Source organism: Helianthus annuus, chromosome 15 (assembly GCF_002127325.2).
Source record: "Helianthus annuus cultivar XRQ/B chromosome 15, HanXRQr2.0-SUNRISE, whole genome shotgun sequence".
NCBI classification, from domain to species: Eukaryota; Viridiplantae; Streptophyta; class Magnoliopsida; order Asterales; family Asteraceae; genus Helianthus; species Helianthus annuus.
The window spans coordinates 106,318,097-106,338,841 of NC_035447.2; the positions used below are offsets into that span (position 1 = coordinate 106,318,097).

Below are 20,745 nucleotides of genomic sequence, written 5' to 3' on the forward strand. Positions count from 1 at the left end.
TGAGTGAGTCCACTAGTTGTCCAGTTTTAATTACCAAAAACTTTGTTTCACCGGTTAATTTATCCGTTTATACATGCCCTGGGGAGCTACCCCAAAAGTTAGCGACTAAACTGTTTTTCCAATACCGAACACTAGGTAACCGTTGCGTATCCGCAGGATGCCCCGATGTCAATGTTCTATCATCATTGACGGATTTCTGAGTACATTAGTTCACGACCGTCCCAAACCAGGGCACGGTGTGAGGCTGGTAAACACCTAAATAGCGCTATCAACTAATAACCCGCTCGCCTAACCCGGCGACTAATCGGTATTTGTAGTAGGGACTTGAGTGATAGAGTTTCGTTTAGTGCCGTTAGTTGCAATCCGTATAAACAGTAATTAACCAAAAGGTTTCCCAATACCAGGGAAGGAAAAGTAAGTTTTGTTCCCGAAAACTAGGGAAGGTATGTGAATAGTATCCCCTTTTACCAGGGGATAGGATTGTTTCAGTCTCGTGTCCCAAACCACCGGGACGCATGCTTTTAAGTTGTGAACTCACCTTGGGTTGCTCGGTAGGTTTAGGTTACTTGTCAATCACGTTGGTCACCACGTCCTAACATGGTTACCGGTATAGGTCAGGTTCGGTGTACAAGCATTCACGTAAAACACATATAGGCACGTAACTAACACGTATCAAGCATATAAGTAAACAGTGGGTTACTGGGCCGGCCTAAGTAATTAAGCAGTCAACAGCAACACATAATCCAGTCAACAGATAGTCCAAGTTAAACACATATGGGCCCAGTAACCAAAATGAACAGCCCACTCGCAACCAGCTGGTCTCGAGTCGCAACCAGGTGGTTTCGGCTTGTCACGCTGTGGTTGCGAGTCGTAACCGTGGTCTCGAGTCATCATGCTGTGGTTGCGAGTCGCAACCGACGTAGTCTCGAGTCGCAATCACGTGGTTTCGACTTGTCATGCTTTGGTTGCGAGTCGCAACGGTGTGGTTTCGAGTCGGAATGCTGTGGTTGCGAGTCGTAATGCCGTCGTTGCGAGTCGTAATCTGTCACTTTCATGTACACGTGATGATGCAGATATGACAGTCCAAATTGTACCAAGAATTCAGGCCCATAATAGGAAACAACCAATAATATTTCACTAACACTTTGCCTAATCTGAATATTAGTAAAGATAGATCAAACTTTGCCATTTTTGCATCTTCAAACCATATTCAAACAAGTTCTTCCTATGTTCATAGTTTTCTAGGGTTTTCATGCCAACATAAACACATATTTATGAACCGAAAATCACCTATTTTGACAAGATCATGATGCTAATCAAGAAAACATACATTATATAGCCGAAAATCTTATGTTAAACATCATCATTCTTGCAAGAAACAAAGAAGCATAGTTTGGTTAGCCATACCCATTCTTAGACTACTATTTTCTAGTCATTTTAAACATGTCACAAGTATTCACACATAAATGGTTTTCACATATAGTTTTCTTCACAAATCACCCTAGAATCATGCATAATGTTTCTAACCAAGCATTTTCTACTTCATATACACAACATAAGTCCTATGCACATAATGATGACTAACCGGTTGAGAAGGAGAAGAATGAGCCGAAATAAAGGAAGAAGCCGAGGAGATGAAGTGTCCGAATGAGTGATGATGAACTTGTCCGAGTTTCTTGTCCGGGATCCAAGCTTGAACCGAGAAGAGAAGGAGAGGATGGTTTGTTGTTTGAGGGTTTTCTTAGTTGAGAGAAAGTAAGGAGTGTGTGTATGTTTTAGTAGCAAATGAGGGAAATGAGGAGATGGTGGGGATTATATACAAGGGGTGTTTTCGGGTTGGGCTTGGGGTTTCGGCCCAAACCGGTTACGGCCCAAGGGCCACTCGAAACCAAGAGGCCCACTCGCAACCGCCCGGTTGCGAGTCATGGTCTCGGGTCGTGGTTTCGGCTCTCATATAAATATATACATAATACATACATATCACACATATCATGCAAAAATCACGTTTCCATTTAATAATATATATACACACACAAAATATTACAAGGTGATCGTTCGGAAAAACCTCGAGTGTCACAATAAAGGTTCAACATAAGGAAAAGTTTCGAACTTGATTTAAAGTTTAAAGCTTTGAAATTAAAAAAAATATTAAGTTACTAAATGATCCATTTATTGTCCAAGTTACAATCATTTAGCTATATATTGTAACTTCATTCATAATTTTATATATTAGAAATGCAACTTACAAATTCAGAGGATCAATCCTAGAAAAAAAATCCCTAACACACAAAGTCACAAATGAATGTTTTTTTTAATGGCTAAACTTGCACACCATAGGGATTGAACCCATGACCTCTTATTATTCTACACCTTATTTAACTCATCAACACTATTGGGGTATTCCCAATGGATACACAAATGTATGTACATATGTACATTTGATTCATGCTCGTATAAACGCGAGCTAGATTTGTTTTATATATTTATCATGTTGATATGTTTGCGAGGTTAAACTAAATATAAACTCAAGTTTGAGTGGTTTGAGTTAAAACGTGACTTGTTCACAAATGTGTTATGTGAAGAGAAGAATTGTCTAGAAAGAAGAATGGATCAATCTATTTACATGTAACAAATAATAAACCACAACATTAATGTTCACTAATGTTTTGATAGGGGAGACTATTTGCACACTTGATATTATATAAAAAGAAATTAGAATCTAGTTATAATAATACTACTAGTTTCATTCTAATTTGTTCACCAATGGCCTTTGAAATGACATAACTGGTTTTGTTAAAACAAATTAGAATGAAACTAGCAGTATTATATATAACTAGATTGTTTCCAAAAGCCGCGCGTTGCGGCGGCGACGTCTTAGTTGTGTATAGCTGACGACACGTTATGTGATGCGTTAACGTTATGAAAATGCGTGTTTTGGCGTATCCGATCTAAAGAATTGCGGTTTCAAAAGAAACGGAATCGAATTTGAATTGGTTCGTTTAGTGAGTGTTCCACCTAATCACTACACCACCCCTACCTTTGCATCAAGAGTTAGCAACGTCAAAACGTAAAATAACTCGAATTTATACCGTCGAATTCATACGTATTATTTTTTACCCGACTTGTTTTTTAACACAATTAACGTCAAAACGTACGTAGACCGACCGAAAACATAAGAAAAATAAGAATGAAAACGTATTATATTTGAGCAAACTCGTTTTTATAAAAATCCCATAGAAGGGTGAATTTATATTGCTTACGTTGAAACGTATATTTTTACCGACACGTACATTAAAATGTCAAAACGTAGAATAACTGAAAACGTACATAAAAATAAGTATAAAAACACATTATATCTGACCCGACTCGCTTCTGAAAAAAATTTACGTTGAAACATGAATTCATACCGACATGTATATAAAAATAACCACGTGAAAAAATAGGTTTTTTAAGCTAAAGGTTGAATGAAAAAAAAACAATGGGTAAATTTGAACGGTTAAAATCGTACGTTAAAACATTAATTCATATCGACACATACATAAAATAACTACGTCGAAACATTAATTAAAACTAAAGAATATATAAAAATGAAATTTCTTTAAATATAAGTATATTTAACAACTTTTTCTCATAAGGACGTGAGATTTAATATCTTCGAGGTAAGACAATTTTTATGTCGCTAGTGTCATTCTATGTAGGTTTGAAGAAAGACAAAAGTGAATCAACCTATCTTTGTCGGTAGTGGTACCGACCATTGTTTTTATGTTATAGGTAACTAGAAATAAGGTCCGTGTGCGTTACGGCGCGAGTATATCGCAAACATCGAATGGATTTGTTCAAGTGTTAGGTGATGCGTTAATATACGAAACCGCGTGTTTCGACATATCTGATTAAACTCAATGTAACATGTATAAGAAATGATCATAACGTAGAGTAAATTGAATCTATTTCGTAAAATCATAACTTATTCTATAGGATTAATTAAAGTTTCGAAAAAATAGGAAAGGAAAAAAAGAAACCACAATTTGACTCCACTATGTTCGGAACAAAATTTATGAAAACGTACATAAAATAAGTAAGAAAACATATTATATTAAAAAAATATATCCAAATGTAGACTAACTCGAATTGATACAGACGCATACATAAAAATATGCACGTAAAAATGGTTTTTTAAACGAAAATGTGTTATATTTGACCTAACTCGTTTCCAGAAAAAAGTTTATGTCGAAACTTAGACACCCTTAAATTTAGACTAAATTGCACAAATCAATCTTTATGTTATACCTAAACTGCACTTCATACCTTTCACTATGGAATCGGCGAAACTCAACCTTTATGTTCATGTTTTGTTACATTTATAACCTTTACAACTAACCGTCATCCAAAAACCTAGTTAAATTACCTCACATGCTTTGCATGTAAGAGTATTATGGTATTTTCACAAGCTTTTTATTTAATATTTTTAAACAAATATCAAAACCAGATTTTAAAGAATTAAAAAATATATTAATACATATAAACCCCTATCTTCTTTCTCTTAGCTCGCTCCCTTCCTCTCTCTCTCAATCTCTCTTTCTTTATCTCTTCAACAACCCCTACCACCACCAAATCCAGCCAGCATCACCACTAATACAACCGCAATACTTTAACAAAGAAGTGTGGAGCCTTTTCTGAATTGTAGATCTGTTCAGTAGTAGATATAATATGTGCGCACTAAACTTGTTAAAAGATGTATTTTGATGCACTTTGTGTTCATCAACACGTATGGCATGGCGTATAAAGAGAAGGGACGATTATGTTTCTAAAATAAATGTACATAAACACTGTTACACAACTATTATTTGATTATTGTTGTATAAGAATAACCAAATTTAAATAGAGATCTGTAATCACAAAACACTTGTACCTGTTGTTAAGGCATAATCTACTATACAAAATTAAATTTAATCCAGTATTCCTAACAATTTAAGCTTACTAAGACCATGCATAGTTGTCAAAAAGTGGGCGTTTTTTTGCCCAATAATGCCCAAATTACGCCCGACATCGGTCCTCCGAGGCGTTTTTTTGGCAAAATTTGGTTTAGGCGTTTTATTTTCCACGCCCAGCTTCATTTATTATGTCCAATCATCTTCATTTTCCTTTTTGTAAAACCAATAAGAATTTTTGATGTTTTTTTTATTTAATTTATTACAAACATAATAACCCACAATGCTTACATCCCTACCACACCCATTTTAAAAAACGTTCAATTATTAACTGTAATACCAAATAACGCAAAACACCCAAGAATTAGATGTTAACTACTACACATGGTCTAAAAATTAAATTAAAAGTTACATAATAAAATCATAGCATTTCTTCAAAATTAACCGTTTACATGTTAACGAACTTGTGGACTTCTTGTTCACCCACCACAGAGAGAGAACTCTGTTGGTCAACCACCGACGACTCTCCGCCATGACTAAATCCACCACCGTCTCCGCCGTATCTCACTCACCCTCACCATCCCTATCCTCTTCTCCATCCTTCCGACTCCTCTCTCACCTCACTCTTCCACAACAACAACAACCAGATCTCAACAACAACAACAACAACACAAACGCTTTCGAATTCCATGAAAGCGACGTCGTTTGGTCACCATCATCATCATCCGACGACGACGCATCTGAACTTCCGTCTCCGTCACCGTCACCGTCACACGCCTCCACTTCACCGCCGCTTCACCGTCACAACACCTCCGGCCTCTACGCCGCCTTATCCGACGACCAGCTCCCCTCCGTCCGACGAAAACCTGCCGTAACTCCGTCGCAATCCGCCGCCACCGCTGCAAGGACGATTCCGCCGGTGACCGTACGGCGTTCGTCTGAGCAATCTCCCGGTTTTCACCAATCGGCGCCGGTGAATGTTCCGGTTTGGTTGAAGAACAAATCGAGCGGTTACTTAGGGTTTGATGACGTCATTGATGACGTGGCAGAGGAGGAAGATGATAATAATAATGAAATGGTTCCGCCTCATGAGATTGTGGCGAGATCGTATGTGACATTTTCGGTGTTTGAAGGTGCTGGCCGTACGCTCAAAGGCAGGGATATGTGTCGTGTTCGCAACGCTGTGTTTCGGAAAACAGGTTTTCTCGATTGAAAACTGCGATTTTCGGTTCGGTTTTGTTATTGTTATCTGTAGATTTGGTGCCCTAATTTTTGGTTTTGTTATGATAGTTTTGTGTTTTGATGTGATGAAAGTGATGTGTTGTTGTGAGTGTCTATTCATATACAGAGATTATAATTAGAAGTTGAAAAAGAGTCATTTGAAGTTATAGTTACTTGGGGATTGGTAGGGGTGTAAACGCGCCGATCCCGAGCTCGACTAGGCTCGAGCTCGGCTCGTCATGTTTTTGTGAAGCTTGAGTTCGGCTCGTTCTTTTCTAAGCTCGAGCTCGGCTTGTGAGTAAAACCTAAAGCTTGGGCTCGGCTCATGCTATTTTTGAGAACAACCTCAAACGAGCTAAAAGCTCGGCTTGAGCTCACTTCAATATTGCTTAAATGAGCCAAAGCTCGGCTCGAGCTCAGCTTGCCAATGTTACCATCATCATTATTATTATACTATATATATAAAAACTAAACTTTGTTTGGGCTCGTTTAGGCTCGCGAGCCTAGACGAGCTTTGTATTTCAGGCTCGAGTTCGGGCTCGATAACTAAACGAGCTTTATTTCAGACTTGAGCTCGGGTTGGGGCTCGTTAAAGCTCGGCTCGTTCAAGCTTTTAACCAAGCTGATAACAAGTGGCTCTCGAGCCTCTAGTCTGGGCTTGTTTACACCCCTAGGGATTGGGGTGGAAGATGATACTAACTGCAGGATCAATGGTTTTTGGGAGGATTGATATGCTGCAAGTTTGTTAACTATTGAGAGGTGAAATGTGTTCATTGAAGGTGGAAGTATGGATTTGTGACCAGAAAGTGCAAGTATTATGTATTGCAGTATTGGTAAGTCTTTCGATTTGCGTTTAACTTGATTGGAAATGAATTCATGTACCTTTCGAGATACCGAGAACACTCAAAACATTGATGTGGTAAAACATAGTAAGTTTATGATTTTCGTAAGCAATGTCAACCGTTTGTGACACCTTAGGAAAATCCATATCGGTATGTTATGTTTAGTACGCATGAGAGATATCGAGTCATAAGGAATGCGCGCCTCAAATGCCATTGGCATGTTTTGGGCACATTGTTTATTGATGAAGTTAACTGTGCTTGGGTGAGAGCAATTTAGGATAAGTGAAACCAAAAACATTTCCATGAACTACTTGTCGTAAAAATGAACAATATTGGTTGGTATGAGGGATCAGATATGTGTAGTTTATAAGCTTCTTTTCAAAGTATGCAATGTTAAGTGATAGGCTACCATCTTGTAGACTTGTAGTTTATAAGCTTCTTTCCAAAGTATGACATGTTCAGTGATAGGCTACCATCTTGTAGACTTTTTTATAAGCTTATTTTCAAAATATGACATGTTCTGTGATTGTTAAAAGAAAGAAATGACTCTTACCTGTTGCAGTCATGTATATGTTCTACTGCTTGAAGGTACCATCTTGTTCTTTTATTTGGGTCAATCTAACATTATTTCACTATCATTCTTCTGGACAATGGCACTAGAAATGATCTACTTTTATTTAAAAAAGTTTAAACATTTTTTTGAATGGCTACACGCCCTCTAATTCTACTCCTAAATCAATACCTTTGTCTACCATGGGGGACTATATAACCCTTAATCTTATGGGGAGGGCTACATTTCAACATACCTAGACACTGCTAGACTACAAACCCTTTGTTTCTTTCTTTCTTTTTTTTTTAAGTTCAGTTTCAAGCAATATTATATTTATAAGTTATTAGTGATGACTGATGAGGGTCAAAGAAAAATTCAGCTCACTTTCAAGCATATTATGAGTGGCTTATGAAAGCTGTGTTGTTCCAAGATAAATGGAACAACTTTTTTTCTTCTTTTGTTTTCATTTGTGGATATATGCTTCTGGTCTTGTTATCGTGTAGAATATGTTGCACAAAATAATCATATATACAGAATCGGTTTATGAGTTATTGGTGTGGTTTGAATTTTGATTTTTTTTGAAAGTGAACCAAATATGAATTAGAATTCGAAAAACCTGTTAGAACTCAAGTTGAATAATGAGATATAAGTATTTAATAAAGTATGTATATGTATATGTATTTATTTATTACATGGCAAAAAGTGATATGTAGAATTCAAAATTTTCGGTTGGATTAGTTAAAAAATAGTTTTCTTTTTCTCCTTGTGGTTTGTCAGTTTTAACGTTTTTGCCCCATTAGTTTAAAAATAGACAAAATACTACCTGACCATGTTTTCGTCATTTTGTTCCCTGCACCCAGAGCCGGCCCTGAAGGAGGGCGGGGAGGACAACCGAACAGGGCCCGTGATTTCGTAGGGCACGTAATTTTAAAAAAAAATCCGATATTATATGTGTAAAAAAATTTCTTTAATAGGGTATAACCAGAAAAATATTAACATATGCCCACTTAAAAAAATCATATTGTTTAAACTATTTAGCCCATTAGGTTAGTGAGCCCAATACCCAAATATTTTCTAAAAACTAATAAAAAAAGAATTCTGGACGGCAACTCTTTCATCCGGTTCAAAGTTGTATGAAAAACTAGTTTAAATTTTTTATTTTAGTTAAGACCTAAGGGCACGTTTTTTGAGCTCGAACAGGGTACATGAATTCTTAGGGCCGACCCTGCCTGCACCAAATGGTGTCTACTTATGATGTTAAATGACACTCACGTGTGATAGATACAAAATTAGATAATATAGAAATGATGAAATCAAATATGCAAACTATATTGAATTGAAGAAGATGATAAGGACAATGGATAACTAACCATCGAAGTGGTCTCAGGGCTATGCCCTTACCATGCTAATGCAATGAACCTAACAAACTATCCAATATCTCTCCTCTCTAGGAATGAGCTCGGTACCGACCGGTACCGGAACCGAAAGTACCGGTACCGGTACCGAATATACCCGGTACGGTACGGTTCGGTACCGGTATTTGAAGGTAAAAACCGGTACCGAACCGGTATCGAAAATGTCAAAAATCGGTACCGAATCGGTATCGAAAAGGTACCCGGTTCGGTAAATTCGGTACCGGTACCGGGTCCATTTTGCTCATCCATACTCCTCGCTCCCAAAATGATTATTGATCCTTATTTATAGAAATATAAATTACACTTACCCCCTCCCACAATTACAAAAGACTATTAAGTAACAACTAGAATAAGATCTGTATCAATACTCCCCCCATAACACAAGACTTGTCCTCAAGGCTTGATAGAAGACCCAACAACCGGAGGAATAAACCCATCCGAGTGGAAATTGTCTATATGCTCCAACTGAAAATGCAGCCCCTCGAGTCCATCAGATTCATCATCCCTGAGTAACAACACATGAAGTTTACCCCCGGGCACTTATGAGCTGGACTATAGAGTTGTCCACATTTGTAGCAGAGTCCTTTCTTCATGCTTTTCTCCCACTCGGGCACTTATGAGCTGGACTATAGAGTTGTCCTACTTGCCTACTAGCAGGCCCGTAATTCCCAACAGTTTTGGACACCGTATTGCCCAACGAACGATGCCCGATCCCGGAGTCCATCGATGGCAACCCCGCATCTGGAGAGTACCGAAAACGAATCAACACCGCGCTGGAATCCAATGGCCGAAGCATCAACTTGACATCCTTAGCCAAAGACATTGCATTAATGCAAGAAGTTGGACGATGTAAACGAACCCTTGGTTTGACATCATCCTTCAATCCAGTGATAAAATAACCAAGAGTTTTGAGATTCCGGTAAACGAGGAACCAAGGACAACAAATACTCAAAATCATCTATATAATCAAAGATGGAATCCGATTGCTGAATAGTCGCTAATTGTTCATAAGGATTCTGAATTGCAAGACCATTGAAGCGTTGTAATAATTCAGATTGAAATTCGATCCAAGTCAAGAAGTTGACATCCTTAGCCAAAGACATTCCATCAATGCAAGAAGTTGGACGATGTAAACGAACCCTTGGTTTGACATCATCCTTCAATCCAGTGATAAAATAACCAAGAGTTTGAGATTCCGGTAAACGAGGAACCAAGGACAACAAATACTCAAAATCGTCTATATAATCAAAGATGGAATCCGATTGTTGAATAGTCGCTAATTGTTCATAAGGATTCTGAATTGCGAGACCATTGAAGTGTTGTAACAATTCAGATTGAAATTCGATCCAAGTCAAGGAAGGGCGAAGCTAAAGGATGATCGTAAACCAGTGTTGGGCAACACCGATCATACTTAGTTGAGCAAGATGCAACCGAGAAGCATCGGAAGTGTGATTGAGATCAAAAAACAGGTTAGCCTTCTGGATCCAGCCTTGAGGATCAAAACCAGAGAACTCAGGAAATTTCACCTTTTCCACATCCCATGGTAAACCAGAAGAAGCATTAATCGAATCAGATTGCAAACCAGATGAAGTGAAAACCATACCAGAAGAGCCCGATCCAGAAGAGGCCTCTTATGCTGAGAGTTCATCCAAGTGAGCATTACCTTACGGAATTCAGCCGATTCCACCCGATCCGCTTCTAACACAGAGAGAGAAGCCCTAATTTCAGCCTACATCAGATTGAAAGCTATTGAATGTTGGTCATGAGTATCCAAACGAGAAGTCTAATTCACCGTGATTGAATCGGAAATTTAAGGAACAAAACAGATGGAGGAATTAGGAGGTAGAAACCGGAATTAGAAATCGGATGCAGATCCGATAATCAGAACTGAAATCGAATTGGATCTGAGGTCCAAACGTGAAAACAGAGCTGGAAATTGAAATCAAAAGGATAGCAGAGGTGAGGCAGGTCTGACCAATGATAGACACTGAATTAGATAATAAAGAAACGATGAAATCAAATGTGCAAACTATATTTAATTGAAAAAGATGATCCCAAGGACCTACAATGGATAACTAACCACCGAAGTGGTCCCAGGGCTATGCCCTTCTCATGCTAATGCAATGAGCCTAACAAACTATCCAATATCTCTCCTCCCTCCCAAAATGGCTATTAATCCTTATTTATAGAAATAGAAATTACACTTACCCCCTCCCACAATTACAAAAGACTATTAACTAACAACTAGAATAAGATCTTTATCAACGTGCCTCTCAATGAGAGGCATTTATGTTTTTTCCCTTTTAAGCTTTCCAACACCATATTTTTAAAACCCTAAAAATACAACTAAAAGAAAACATAACCTTCAATCATTCCGCTTGAAGCTTCAAACAAATACTCACTGCTAGGCAACATGGTCAAATGTGTAGTGTGCTTGTGGATCTCTAACCTCTATCGCACATCTTGGACTCAAGCTAATCCAGGTCGAAGGTTATTTTGCTATGCTAGAGAGGGTTCAAGTTGTGGCTTTGTGAAATGGTCAGGCACCCTCACCATGTGTCGAAGATCTTTAGATTTATACATGGATTGTTAGGAGAGGTATACAATGAATAAAGTGATTGCTAGGGATGTTGTGTATCAAAATAGGAAACTGAAATGTCTGCTAGGGTTTACATGGTTGTTATGCATCTTGTACTTTATTAAAGAAAAATGACCTAAATTTGTTGTGAAGGTCATTAGTAGGCTTTTCTCAATTGTAATATGGATAGTATTGGATACACTAAGTTTGTGAGGGAACAATGTATGTTGGTTTTGTTAGTGAAATTACCCGTTATTATTGTATCTTGGTTTTGGTAATGAAATTAGCAGTTATTATTGTTATCCCAATTTGCAATGTTTCAAACCATTTTTAGTATGTTTATGCATTACAAAAATGGATGTTCAAATACATTAACATCACTAAAAGGCCACACATATAACTATTACAAAATGATGACCATACATAACACCATAGACATACTATTACCAAAACACTGTCAAAAGATTGCCACTGTTCTTGACTAAATTAAAATAAAAACACCGCAAAGTGGACACTAAACATCATGAGCTGAATCATTCACCTGTGAGATATGTAGCCCTTCTTCATTACCCTTGCATGACCTCTGATTATGACCCTTACCACCACACTTCTTACGTGTAACAATTTGACCAGCTCTTGTCTTTTTCCCTTGCTTAGATGCTTCTTCAGTCAATTCACCTGCACTCTTCTTCCTTTTCTTTCTTTGTCTTTCAATCTGTTTTTGGTGATTTGGTGGTATCCACATATTCCTACCATTAATTAAGTCAAATGTATTGGCATACACTTTCTTCCAAGTGTGTAGCCAATAGACACTAGAAACCCATGTCTCTGGTAAGCTAACTTCTATCCCATGTGAAGCCATATCCCATATCACAGCCACAGCATGCTTACATGGCATTGTATGTGGTTCCCAACTTCTGCAAGAGCATGTTTTTTCTGCTATTTAACAACATATTGTTTTAATGAATTCCCTATAACCTGATACTTGTTTATAACATTCCACATCATCATCATCATCATACTTAGTAAATCCCACCAATAGCAAAGCAAAGGTAGGGTCTGAGGAGGGTAAGATGTAGACAACCTTACCTCTACCCCGTAGGAATAGAGAGACTGCTTCCAGTGAGACCCCCGGCTCGAGTTTACTACATTCCACATGAAAGTCATATTACTAACATTAGCCTTGATCTTCTCAGATATTTCTGTAGCCTTTGGGATGATCATTTGTTGTTCATGTAGTTATAGTTCTTCAAGAAAACGATCACACTCATTTTAGTATTATCATCAACACGCTTTCAAGACGACCCAATGGAATGGTTAGAATGACACATATAAAGGTAAAACTTTCATATAGTTCATTCCTAATCAATTAGCCATGTAACATAGCCAAGCTTAAAGTTTTGTTGTTGTTGTTGTTGTATCACTTTACACAATGTATTGATTGAGGTAAAGTTTTTATATAGTTTTTTTTTTGAGTAAACTGCCAAAATGGTCCCTGAGGTTTGGTCACTTTTACCACTTTAGTTCAAAACTCAAAACTTTTGAATCTGGGTCCTTGTGATTTCAATTTTGTTGTCATTTTCATCCAAAGGATTAGGATCAAATACAAAGGATCCTAATTGTAAGAAGTGTAAGAAGGATTTATAAAGTGACAAGTGTCCAATAACCTAAAAAAACCCATTACACACAAAAAAAAAAAAAAAACTTAAACATTCACCACCATAAAAAATCTAAACCCTCACCCACACCCCCCATCACCCACCCCAAATTTTTTTTGCCGAGGGGTGGGGGTGGGAGTGGGTGTTCAGTTTTTTTTTTTTTTTTTTTTTTTTTGGGGGGGGGTTAGGTTTTTGGGGTTTTTTTGGTGAGGTATAGTTTTTTTTCTTTGCCGCGGGGAGGGGGGGTTAGGTATTTTTTTTGGGAGGGGGGTGGGAGAGGTGAGGTATAGTTTTTTTTCCGGGGGGGGGGGGGAGGGGGTTTAGGTTTTTGGGTGGTAGTGGGTGTTTAGGTTTTGGGTGGTGATATAGTGGGTTTAATTTTAGGTTATTGGACACTTGTCACTCTATAAATCCTTCTTACATTTCTTACAATTAGAAGACTTTGTAGAATAACTTGACCCTTCATCCAAAATCAAAACAAGGTTAGATTTTTTAGTTAACATTCAATTTTTTTTTCCTTTTTTCTCACTTTTAATGAAGGGCAAAATGGTCTTTTAACGTTTTATTATAACAAATTAAAAAAATCTTACCACTTTGCCCTTCATTAAAAGGGAGGAAAAAGACAAAAAAGTTAGATGTTAATTGAAAAATCTGACCAGGTTCTGTTTTTTGGATGAAAATGACAACAAAATTAAAATCATAGGGACCCAGATTCAAAAGATTTGATTTTTGACTAAAGTGACAAAAATAACCAAACCTCAAGGACCATTTTAACAGTTTACTCTAGTTTTTTCTTAATCAATTAGACATGTAACATGTGTGAGCTTAAAAGCACTTTGTAATTTTGTTGTACTTGTCACATTTTACACAACTAGAATTACGACCCGCCGCAATTGCGGCGGGGATTCTTTAGTTATAACTAAGTCGATTTAGGACCCACACGTTATGTTGAACCTGTGAAACGGGAAAAACAACAGACGATGTAAAAACGTTCACTCACACACGCACGTTGCGTGGTGTTAACTCACAAAGTTTAGAACGAAACGTAAAAACGGTACACCACGCACGCACATTGCGATGTGTTAACCCACAAAATTTAGAACGAAGCATAAAGCGAAAAATTTGCGAAAAAATGAAAACTATAAAAGACTAAAGTTGAAAGTAAAAAAAAAATTGTGAGGATAGATAGTAAAAGATAAAAAGTTTTGGGTTAAAAGTAAAGAAAACAAATAGTTTTGGGTTAAAAGTAATTTAGAAAATACCTTTGGGTGAAAAATGAAAATATCAAATTTTTTTTGAAAAACACCCAAAGCATTGGGTACAAGACATAGATGCACAAAAAGGTTGCTAATTTATAGTTTTTTTAATGTATTAATTGACCATCATAATTAGACCTGACTAAGCCTAAAATTCAATTTAAAAAAAAATTTAAATCGAGACAACATGGTACAAAACTACAAATCCATTCTAATTTGATTATAACCCAGCTTCTGAGTTTTAAAGAGTGTGAGCTCGAATTTATAAAGAAAAATCATGAAAGTGTTCAATATTTTAGGATATTACACGCCCATGTGTCAAACGTATTAAAGATCACATATACTCAAGTGGGTTGAATCGCTTGGGTTCATTAGCCCCCTAAATCTTCTTTGGGAAAGGTTGAACAATACTCCTAAATCTTATTTGGGAGAGGTGGTAATGAAATAGATGGGGTTATGGAATGGATTATTACCATTTTATTGTTTTGTTTGGTTACCATATGAGAATAAAATAAGAGGGTGTTTGGGGTTGAGTTTTGAAAATAGATTACACGTTTTGAATAATCAGAATCAGCAGAGCCGTCTCCGAGAATGTTAAAAAACGTTTGGGTCTCGTGCGAAATAAAAAAGTTTGGGCCCCCTCCCTATAATTGGTATTGATCGAATCTTGGTTTTGTTTAGTGTGATACAATATGAGTACTCGATATAAATAATAAACATTATGCCCAACAGGTTTTTATAAGCACAACTAGGGGTGCAAACGAGCGGAGCGGCTCGCGAGCTACTCGAGATCGGCTCGAGAAAAAGCTCGAAACGAGCCCAGCCTTATCGAGCTCGAGCCGAGCTTGAGCCTAAAATAAAGCTCGTTTGTTTATCGAGCCCGAGCTCGAGCCTCAATTGTGAACCTCGTTACGCTCGTCGAGCCTTAGTGTAAACAAGCCGAGTCGAGCCAAGCTTATTTAAACTTGTTTACAAGCCGACCTCGAACCTAAAAATAAGTTTATTTAGTAAACGAGTCCGAGCTTCACTTATCAAGCTTGCGAGCCTAAAAAGTCTATTATTTATATTATTTTTATTTAATATATTAATTTATAGATAATAAACGAGCCGAGATCGAGCTTGAGAAAATACCAACGAGCCGAGCTCGAGCTTTGAAAACAAAGCTCGAATCGAGCCGAGCTCGAGCCCGAGCTCTCATAAGTTAATCGAGCTCGAGCCTGGTCAAGCTCGGGCTCGGCTCGGCTTGTTTGCACCCGCACAATTAATAAAATGTAATGAACTGCAGTAGTAATAAAAATTATGCCTCTATATGATTTTATTTTATGTCAGGACTCAGGTGCACTTAAAAAAACTGATATTGACATTGCATCATTTCTTTAAGCTAAAAGCGACAAAAAAAAATTGTTGTAAAGGGAATGTAGGGATCGAACCTAGTCACCTACACCAATCCTATATTTGTCTAAATGATGAACCAGCAGAATAGACCAACAGCCAATCTTTTAATTATTTCAGAAATGAAACATTTTAGCATTTAAATTCTGGAAAGCTGAAAACAAATAAAAAAACGCAAGATGATGGTGTCGAACAAGTGACCTCAACGATAAAACTAGATACACTTACCAACTGAGCTATAGCTAAAGATGATAAAGATAGTTTATATCATGTATAATATATAACATTTAATAAAAACTTTTCAGGCCCTTTGTAAGTTTGGGCCTCGGGCCGTCGCCCGGCTTGGCCGGCCCAATAGCCGGCTCTGAGAATCAGATAATTAGCTGTAACAAAACGTGATGCAGAAAGATAGTGTTTGGATTTGATTATGTTGTTTGATATCACAATAATCAAATAATCAACTATTTGAGTGTTTGACAAATATATATATTTTAAAAAATAAATAAGTGAAATGACAAAAAAAGATATTAACCATCAAATCACAACGTAAAAAGTCAATTTTTAAAAAATCCCGTTTTTCTGCAGTAAGGGGTGACCTACTTTTAAATTATCACGTTTTGATCTCTACAAAAGGTAAAAAAGCAGTTTTATTAATTTTTTTTACCAAACACACAAAATGGATTTTTTGTAATTTCAACACACAAGAATCAAAAAATAAGGTTGAAAAAGCAATCCCAAACACACCCTAAGGGTCTGCTTGGTATTGCGTAATGGAATAGATGAGAGAATGGAATGGACGAGGTAATGGAATGAACAAAGGAATGAAATGGATCATCACATTCCATAGTCTTGTTTGGTTACCATGCAAGAAAGGAATAAATCATTACATTGTGTTGTTTGGTAGGTACGAAATGAGGAATGAATTAAATCGGTGATGGGTGGTGGCGGTGATCGGTGGCGGCTAGTGGCGGTGGCAGCGATGGGTGGCGGTGGTCGGTGGTAGCAGTGGTGGGTGGCGGTGGTCGGTGGGTGACGGTTGTTAGCGGTGGCGGCGGCGATGGTCGGGGTTGGCGGTGGTCTGTGGTGGCAGGTGGCGGCGATGGTAGTGGCGATGATGGTAGGTGGTGGTGGTGGTTGACGGTAGCGAGTGGTGGCCGCGGAGGATGGTGGTGGTGGTCGGCGGAGGGTGGTGGTAGTGGTCGGGGTGGTGGTTGTCCGTGGTTGCGGGTGGCGGCGATGGTGGTCGATGGTGGTAGCGGCGACGACGATGGGTGGTGGTGGTCGACGGTAGCGGGTGGTGGTAGCGGAGGATGGTGGTGGTGGTCGGCGGAGGGTGACGGTAGTGGTTAGGGTGGCGGTGGTTTGCGATAGCGGGTGGCAATGATGGTAGTCGATGGCGGTGGCGGTGGGCGACGGTGGCGGCGGAGGACGGTGGTGGTGGTGGCGGGTTATGACGCAGGTGGTGGTAGATGGTGGAGGTGATGGGTGGTGTTTGTGACGTAGGCTGAGAGATGAAATGGAATGGAAAAAAAACAGGGCGAGTGGATGGAATGAATTTGAGGGAATGTAATGACTTATGTAATGGGTGATTCCATTACGTTGACCAACCAAACACACTTTCTTTCATTCACTCGCAATAGTTCATTCCATTCCACCTCCCATTCCTACATACCAAACACTACCTAAATCATTACTGTATGTTGCTTGGTAGACAAAAAAAGACAAGAAATAAAACCGGTGGTGAGTGGCGGTGGCGGGTGGTGGTGGTGATGGATGGAATGAATTGGAGGTGTTTAAAGAGTATGTGACTGTAACACCTCGAATTTTTGTGTCCAATGATGTGTTAACACGTGTCATTTGTTTACACGTGGCATTGATATTAAATAAAGAACTAATTTTGACCAACCTTGAAAGTATATAAATTCGAGGGTTATAAATGTCAACAAGGGTAAATATACTGTATAGTAACCCTAAATAATGCTTGAACCTTCAAACGAATAAATCATAGATCGTACGGAAGCGAAACGCGGAAGAAAGTGAGAGACTACGAGCTACAGGGGTTAACTGTGTCAACATGTTAATATTACCTCTGAGTGACCCTTTAACGTTCCCAAGGCTTCATAACAATATTATACGCTCACTAGAATATACTGTACAAATTCCGCGAAGTTCCGTCTTAAAACGAGAGAGTTATACTCGGATTCGTATGAGAAGGGTTAAAAGCGTCAACAGTGAAAGTTAAGGCTTTCCAAATAATTAATAAACTAACCGGGGACTTTATAATGCGGGTAAATAACACGAGGCCCCTATCGGTAAATAACCGAGGGCCAAACCGCAAAGTTACCCCTTCAAACCCGAAAGGTCAGGTAAATCATTACGAAAGATTTCGTTATTAATTACCAGGATTCCGTAATCATTTCAAAAGATTTTAAAAATCTGAAAAACAGGCCTCTCGCGACCCGCGTGAAGGTTAAGCTTAAGTATAGGCGGGTCGCGAGCCACCTCAATTACGCGTCTGATTTCTTAAACTCAGGCGACCCGCGTTAAAGTGCATGGGAACTCCCATGCGGGTCGCGTGAGACGCCCAGATGCAGAAAGTTGGTGTTTTCTTGACTTTTGAGCATTATGAACGATCAATCTCCAATAAATGAGGCATGGGCGCCCCCTACTCGACCCATAGCCCTCTGGGACACCTACCCATCATCTCTGGACTGTTGTAAGTGTTTGTAATGATCATAGATGCTTGGCATTGGCTATAAATAGCCACATTATGCACATAACATTCACAACACCAAAAACACACATCTCTGGTCATTGCAAGAGCCCTCAAGTCCTATTCTCTGCTCTATAAGCAAGAACACACTTCTGTAAGTCGTTCATACTCATTTTGGTCCTGCATTTCCATAGTTTTAGCCTATAAACACAACCGTCGTAACTAACGGTTGTCATTACAATAACTTGCAAATGGTTCAGTCTTATGACGGATCAAAAGTGGTTTTGAGTAGGTAATTATGTGGGTAATAAACCTCTAAAAGGGTTCCCCCTGATCGCCACTCTAACTATGTCAAATATCGAGTCAAACGTGCGGTTAAAAAGTCAACAGAAAGCTATTTTAGCGATTTATGCGTAATCTGTAATGTACATACTATGAAACCTGTTTAGACGCTCATAAAACATAATAATAAGTATACAAACTTGTTTGCGCTCGTTTGAATCGACCATTTGCTATAATGAACCGGTTCGGAGCCGAATGTCGCAAAAGTTTGACTTTTGTTTTGACTTCAGTTCTGACCCGTTTTAGTGAGGTATAGATATGCCTTAGGACTCTCTTAGGACCAGGTCACATGTTGGTATAAACCTCTGTGATCGGTTCATGAGTTATCCGAGTCTTTTGCGCATTTCCGTCATTCGCCTAAAAGTTGACCGTAACGGCCTTTTGAAATTAAAACGAGTATTTCGGACACGTGAACGGACCAGAACCTTGCTTATTAAATTATAAGCATGTCCTTAAAGTTTCACGTCAATCCGAGGTCTAGAATGAGAGTTATGCTAAATGGCGCATTTAAAGTAAACTTTAGTAATTAACGGCGCAATTAGCATAACACCAATCTAAACCAAGATTTCGTCACAAAAACTTTTACCCACTGTATTAAAATAATATTTTGGGAATTTTAAAGATTTTTAATAATTTTTACCTTGCTCATAACCTGCGGTTATGGCTACGGTTCGGTAAATACCGAATATGCCCTTTTCGGCCAAAACATGAGTTCTACAAGGTCTTTTGACCCGATTCCAGTTGCTACTGATTTTAAATAATAAATAAAGTATTTTAAAGCTTTATAAGCTGTTCGGGAAACTCAGATTTCCTGTAGAACTCGAAAAGCCCTTTAAAAGTCTTTAAAATGACCGAAAAACCCCTACGGGGCATAATATTAACTTAAACTCGTTACGGGCATCACGGAAGGTATCCTACTGATATCACAACTTCTTTAAGGCATATTGACTTAGGAAATAAGCGTACGACTCTCATGGTTAACCGTTTCGCCTATTGCGTGCACGGTTCGGCTTATGAAACTAGTTTTCATAAATTAGCCGATACGGGTCAAATTATACTATTTGAACCCCAAATTCCAGAGTGTGAACCATATACCCATATAAAACAAGTCTCTGAACTTGTTGGGTCAGGATCACACTCCATTCCGGTTTTCGCCTTTTCGCGCGATTAAACCATATCTATATATATCGGAACCAACCGGTCTAGGCTACGGCCATTATAAAGACTCGTTAGGATTCTAAGAGGTTAATTAAAACCTTCGTTCCAGATTAGGAGCCCCAGTAAAAGCTATCGGTGATTTAATCCAAATTAAGGAAATATACTTGCAAAGGTAAATACTTTAACTTATTTCCCCTATATGGGCTTGGGTTACGGTATATTAATACCGCTTGATTGAGCATTGTATTCTTCCATCGCTTAGGTGGTTAATTAAATAATATGATCGGCTCATTTAAACAGTTTTGTTTCTTATAAGCCTTTGGGGGGTTTAATGACCGTTGTCCCGGATATCCTTGGCATCATTTTACGAAATGGCCACGACCATCGACATCCCGGTGTAGGCGTACACCCGGTATAAAGTGTCGACACTAAATTAAAAGACGTAGCCGTTGGTTTTTGTACTACGGTTTTACGCAATGTGGTGTGTCTATAAATCTTTAACCCGGCACGACCCGGGCTACTGAACGCATAAAAGAACATGTAAAACGTTCACAAGATTTTATTATAATTTTCCCAAGTTATAAAAGAGTTTGTGCCTTGTGCATTCAAATCAATTTTAATAAACATTTTCAAATGTGTCAGTTGAATGTATTTACCAGTGTAAACTGACGTATTTTCCCCAAAAAGATTAA

General features: G+C 38.3%; 2 protein-coding genes across 2 annotated transcripts; one reads left to right on the top strand and one right to left on the bottom strand.

The window, feature by feature from the left end:
* The first annotated feature begins 5,460 nt into the window (after positions 1–5,460).
* LOC110913981 lies at positions 5,461–6,141 on the top strand. The gene has a single exon (XM_022158791.1). The coding sequence runs from the start codon at positions 5,461–5,463 to the stop codon at positions 6,139–6,141; it is 681 nt and encodes a 226-aa protein (XP_022014483.1).
* Positions 6,142–16,674: 10,533 nt separating this feature from the next.
* Positions 16,675–17,467, bottom strand: LOC110913982 (extensin-like). Its single transcript, XM_022158792.1, has 2 exons — positions 17,439–17,467; positions 16,675–17,344 (listed from the first exon to the last, which is right to left on the bottom strand). Exons 1-2 carry the CDS (start codon positions 17,465–17,467, stop codon positions 16,675–16,677), a joined length of 699 nt encoding a protein of 232 aa, XP_022014484.1.
* Between the last annotated feature and the right edge of the window lie 3,278 nt (positions 17,468–20,745).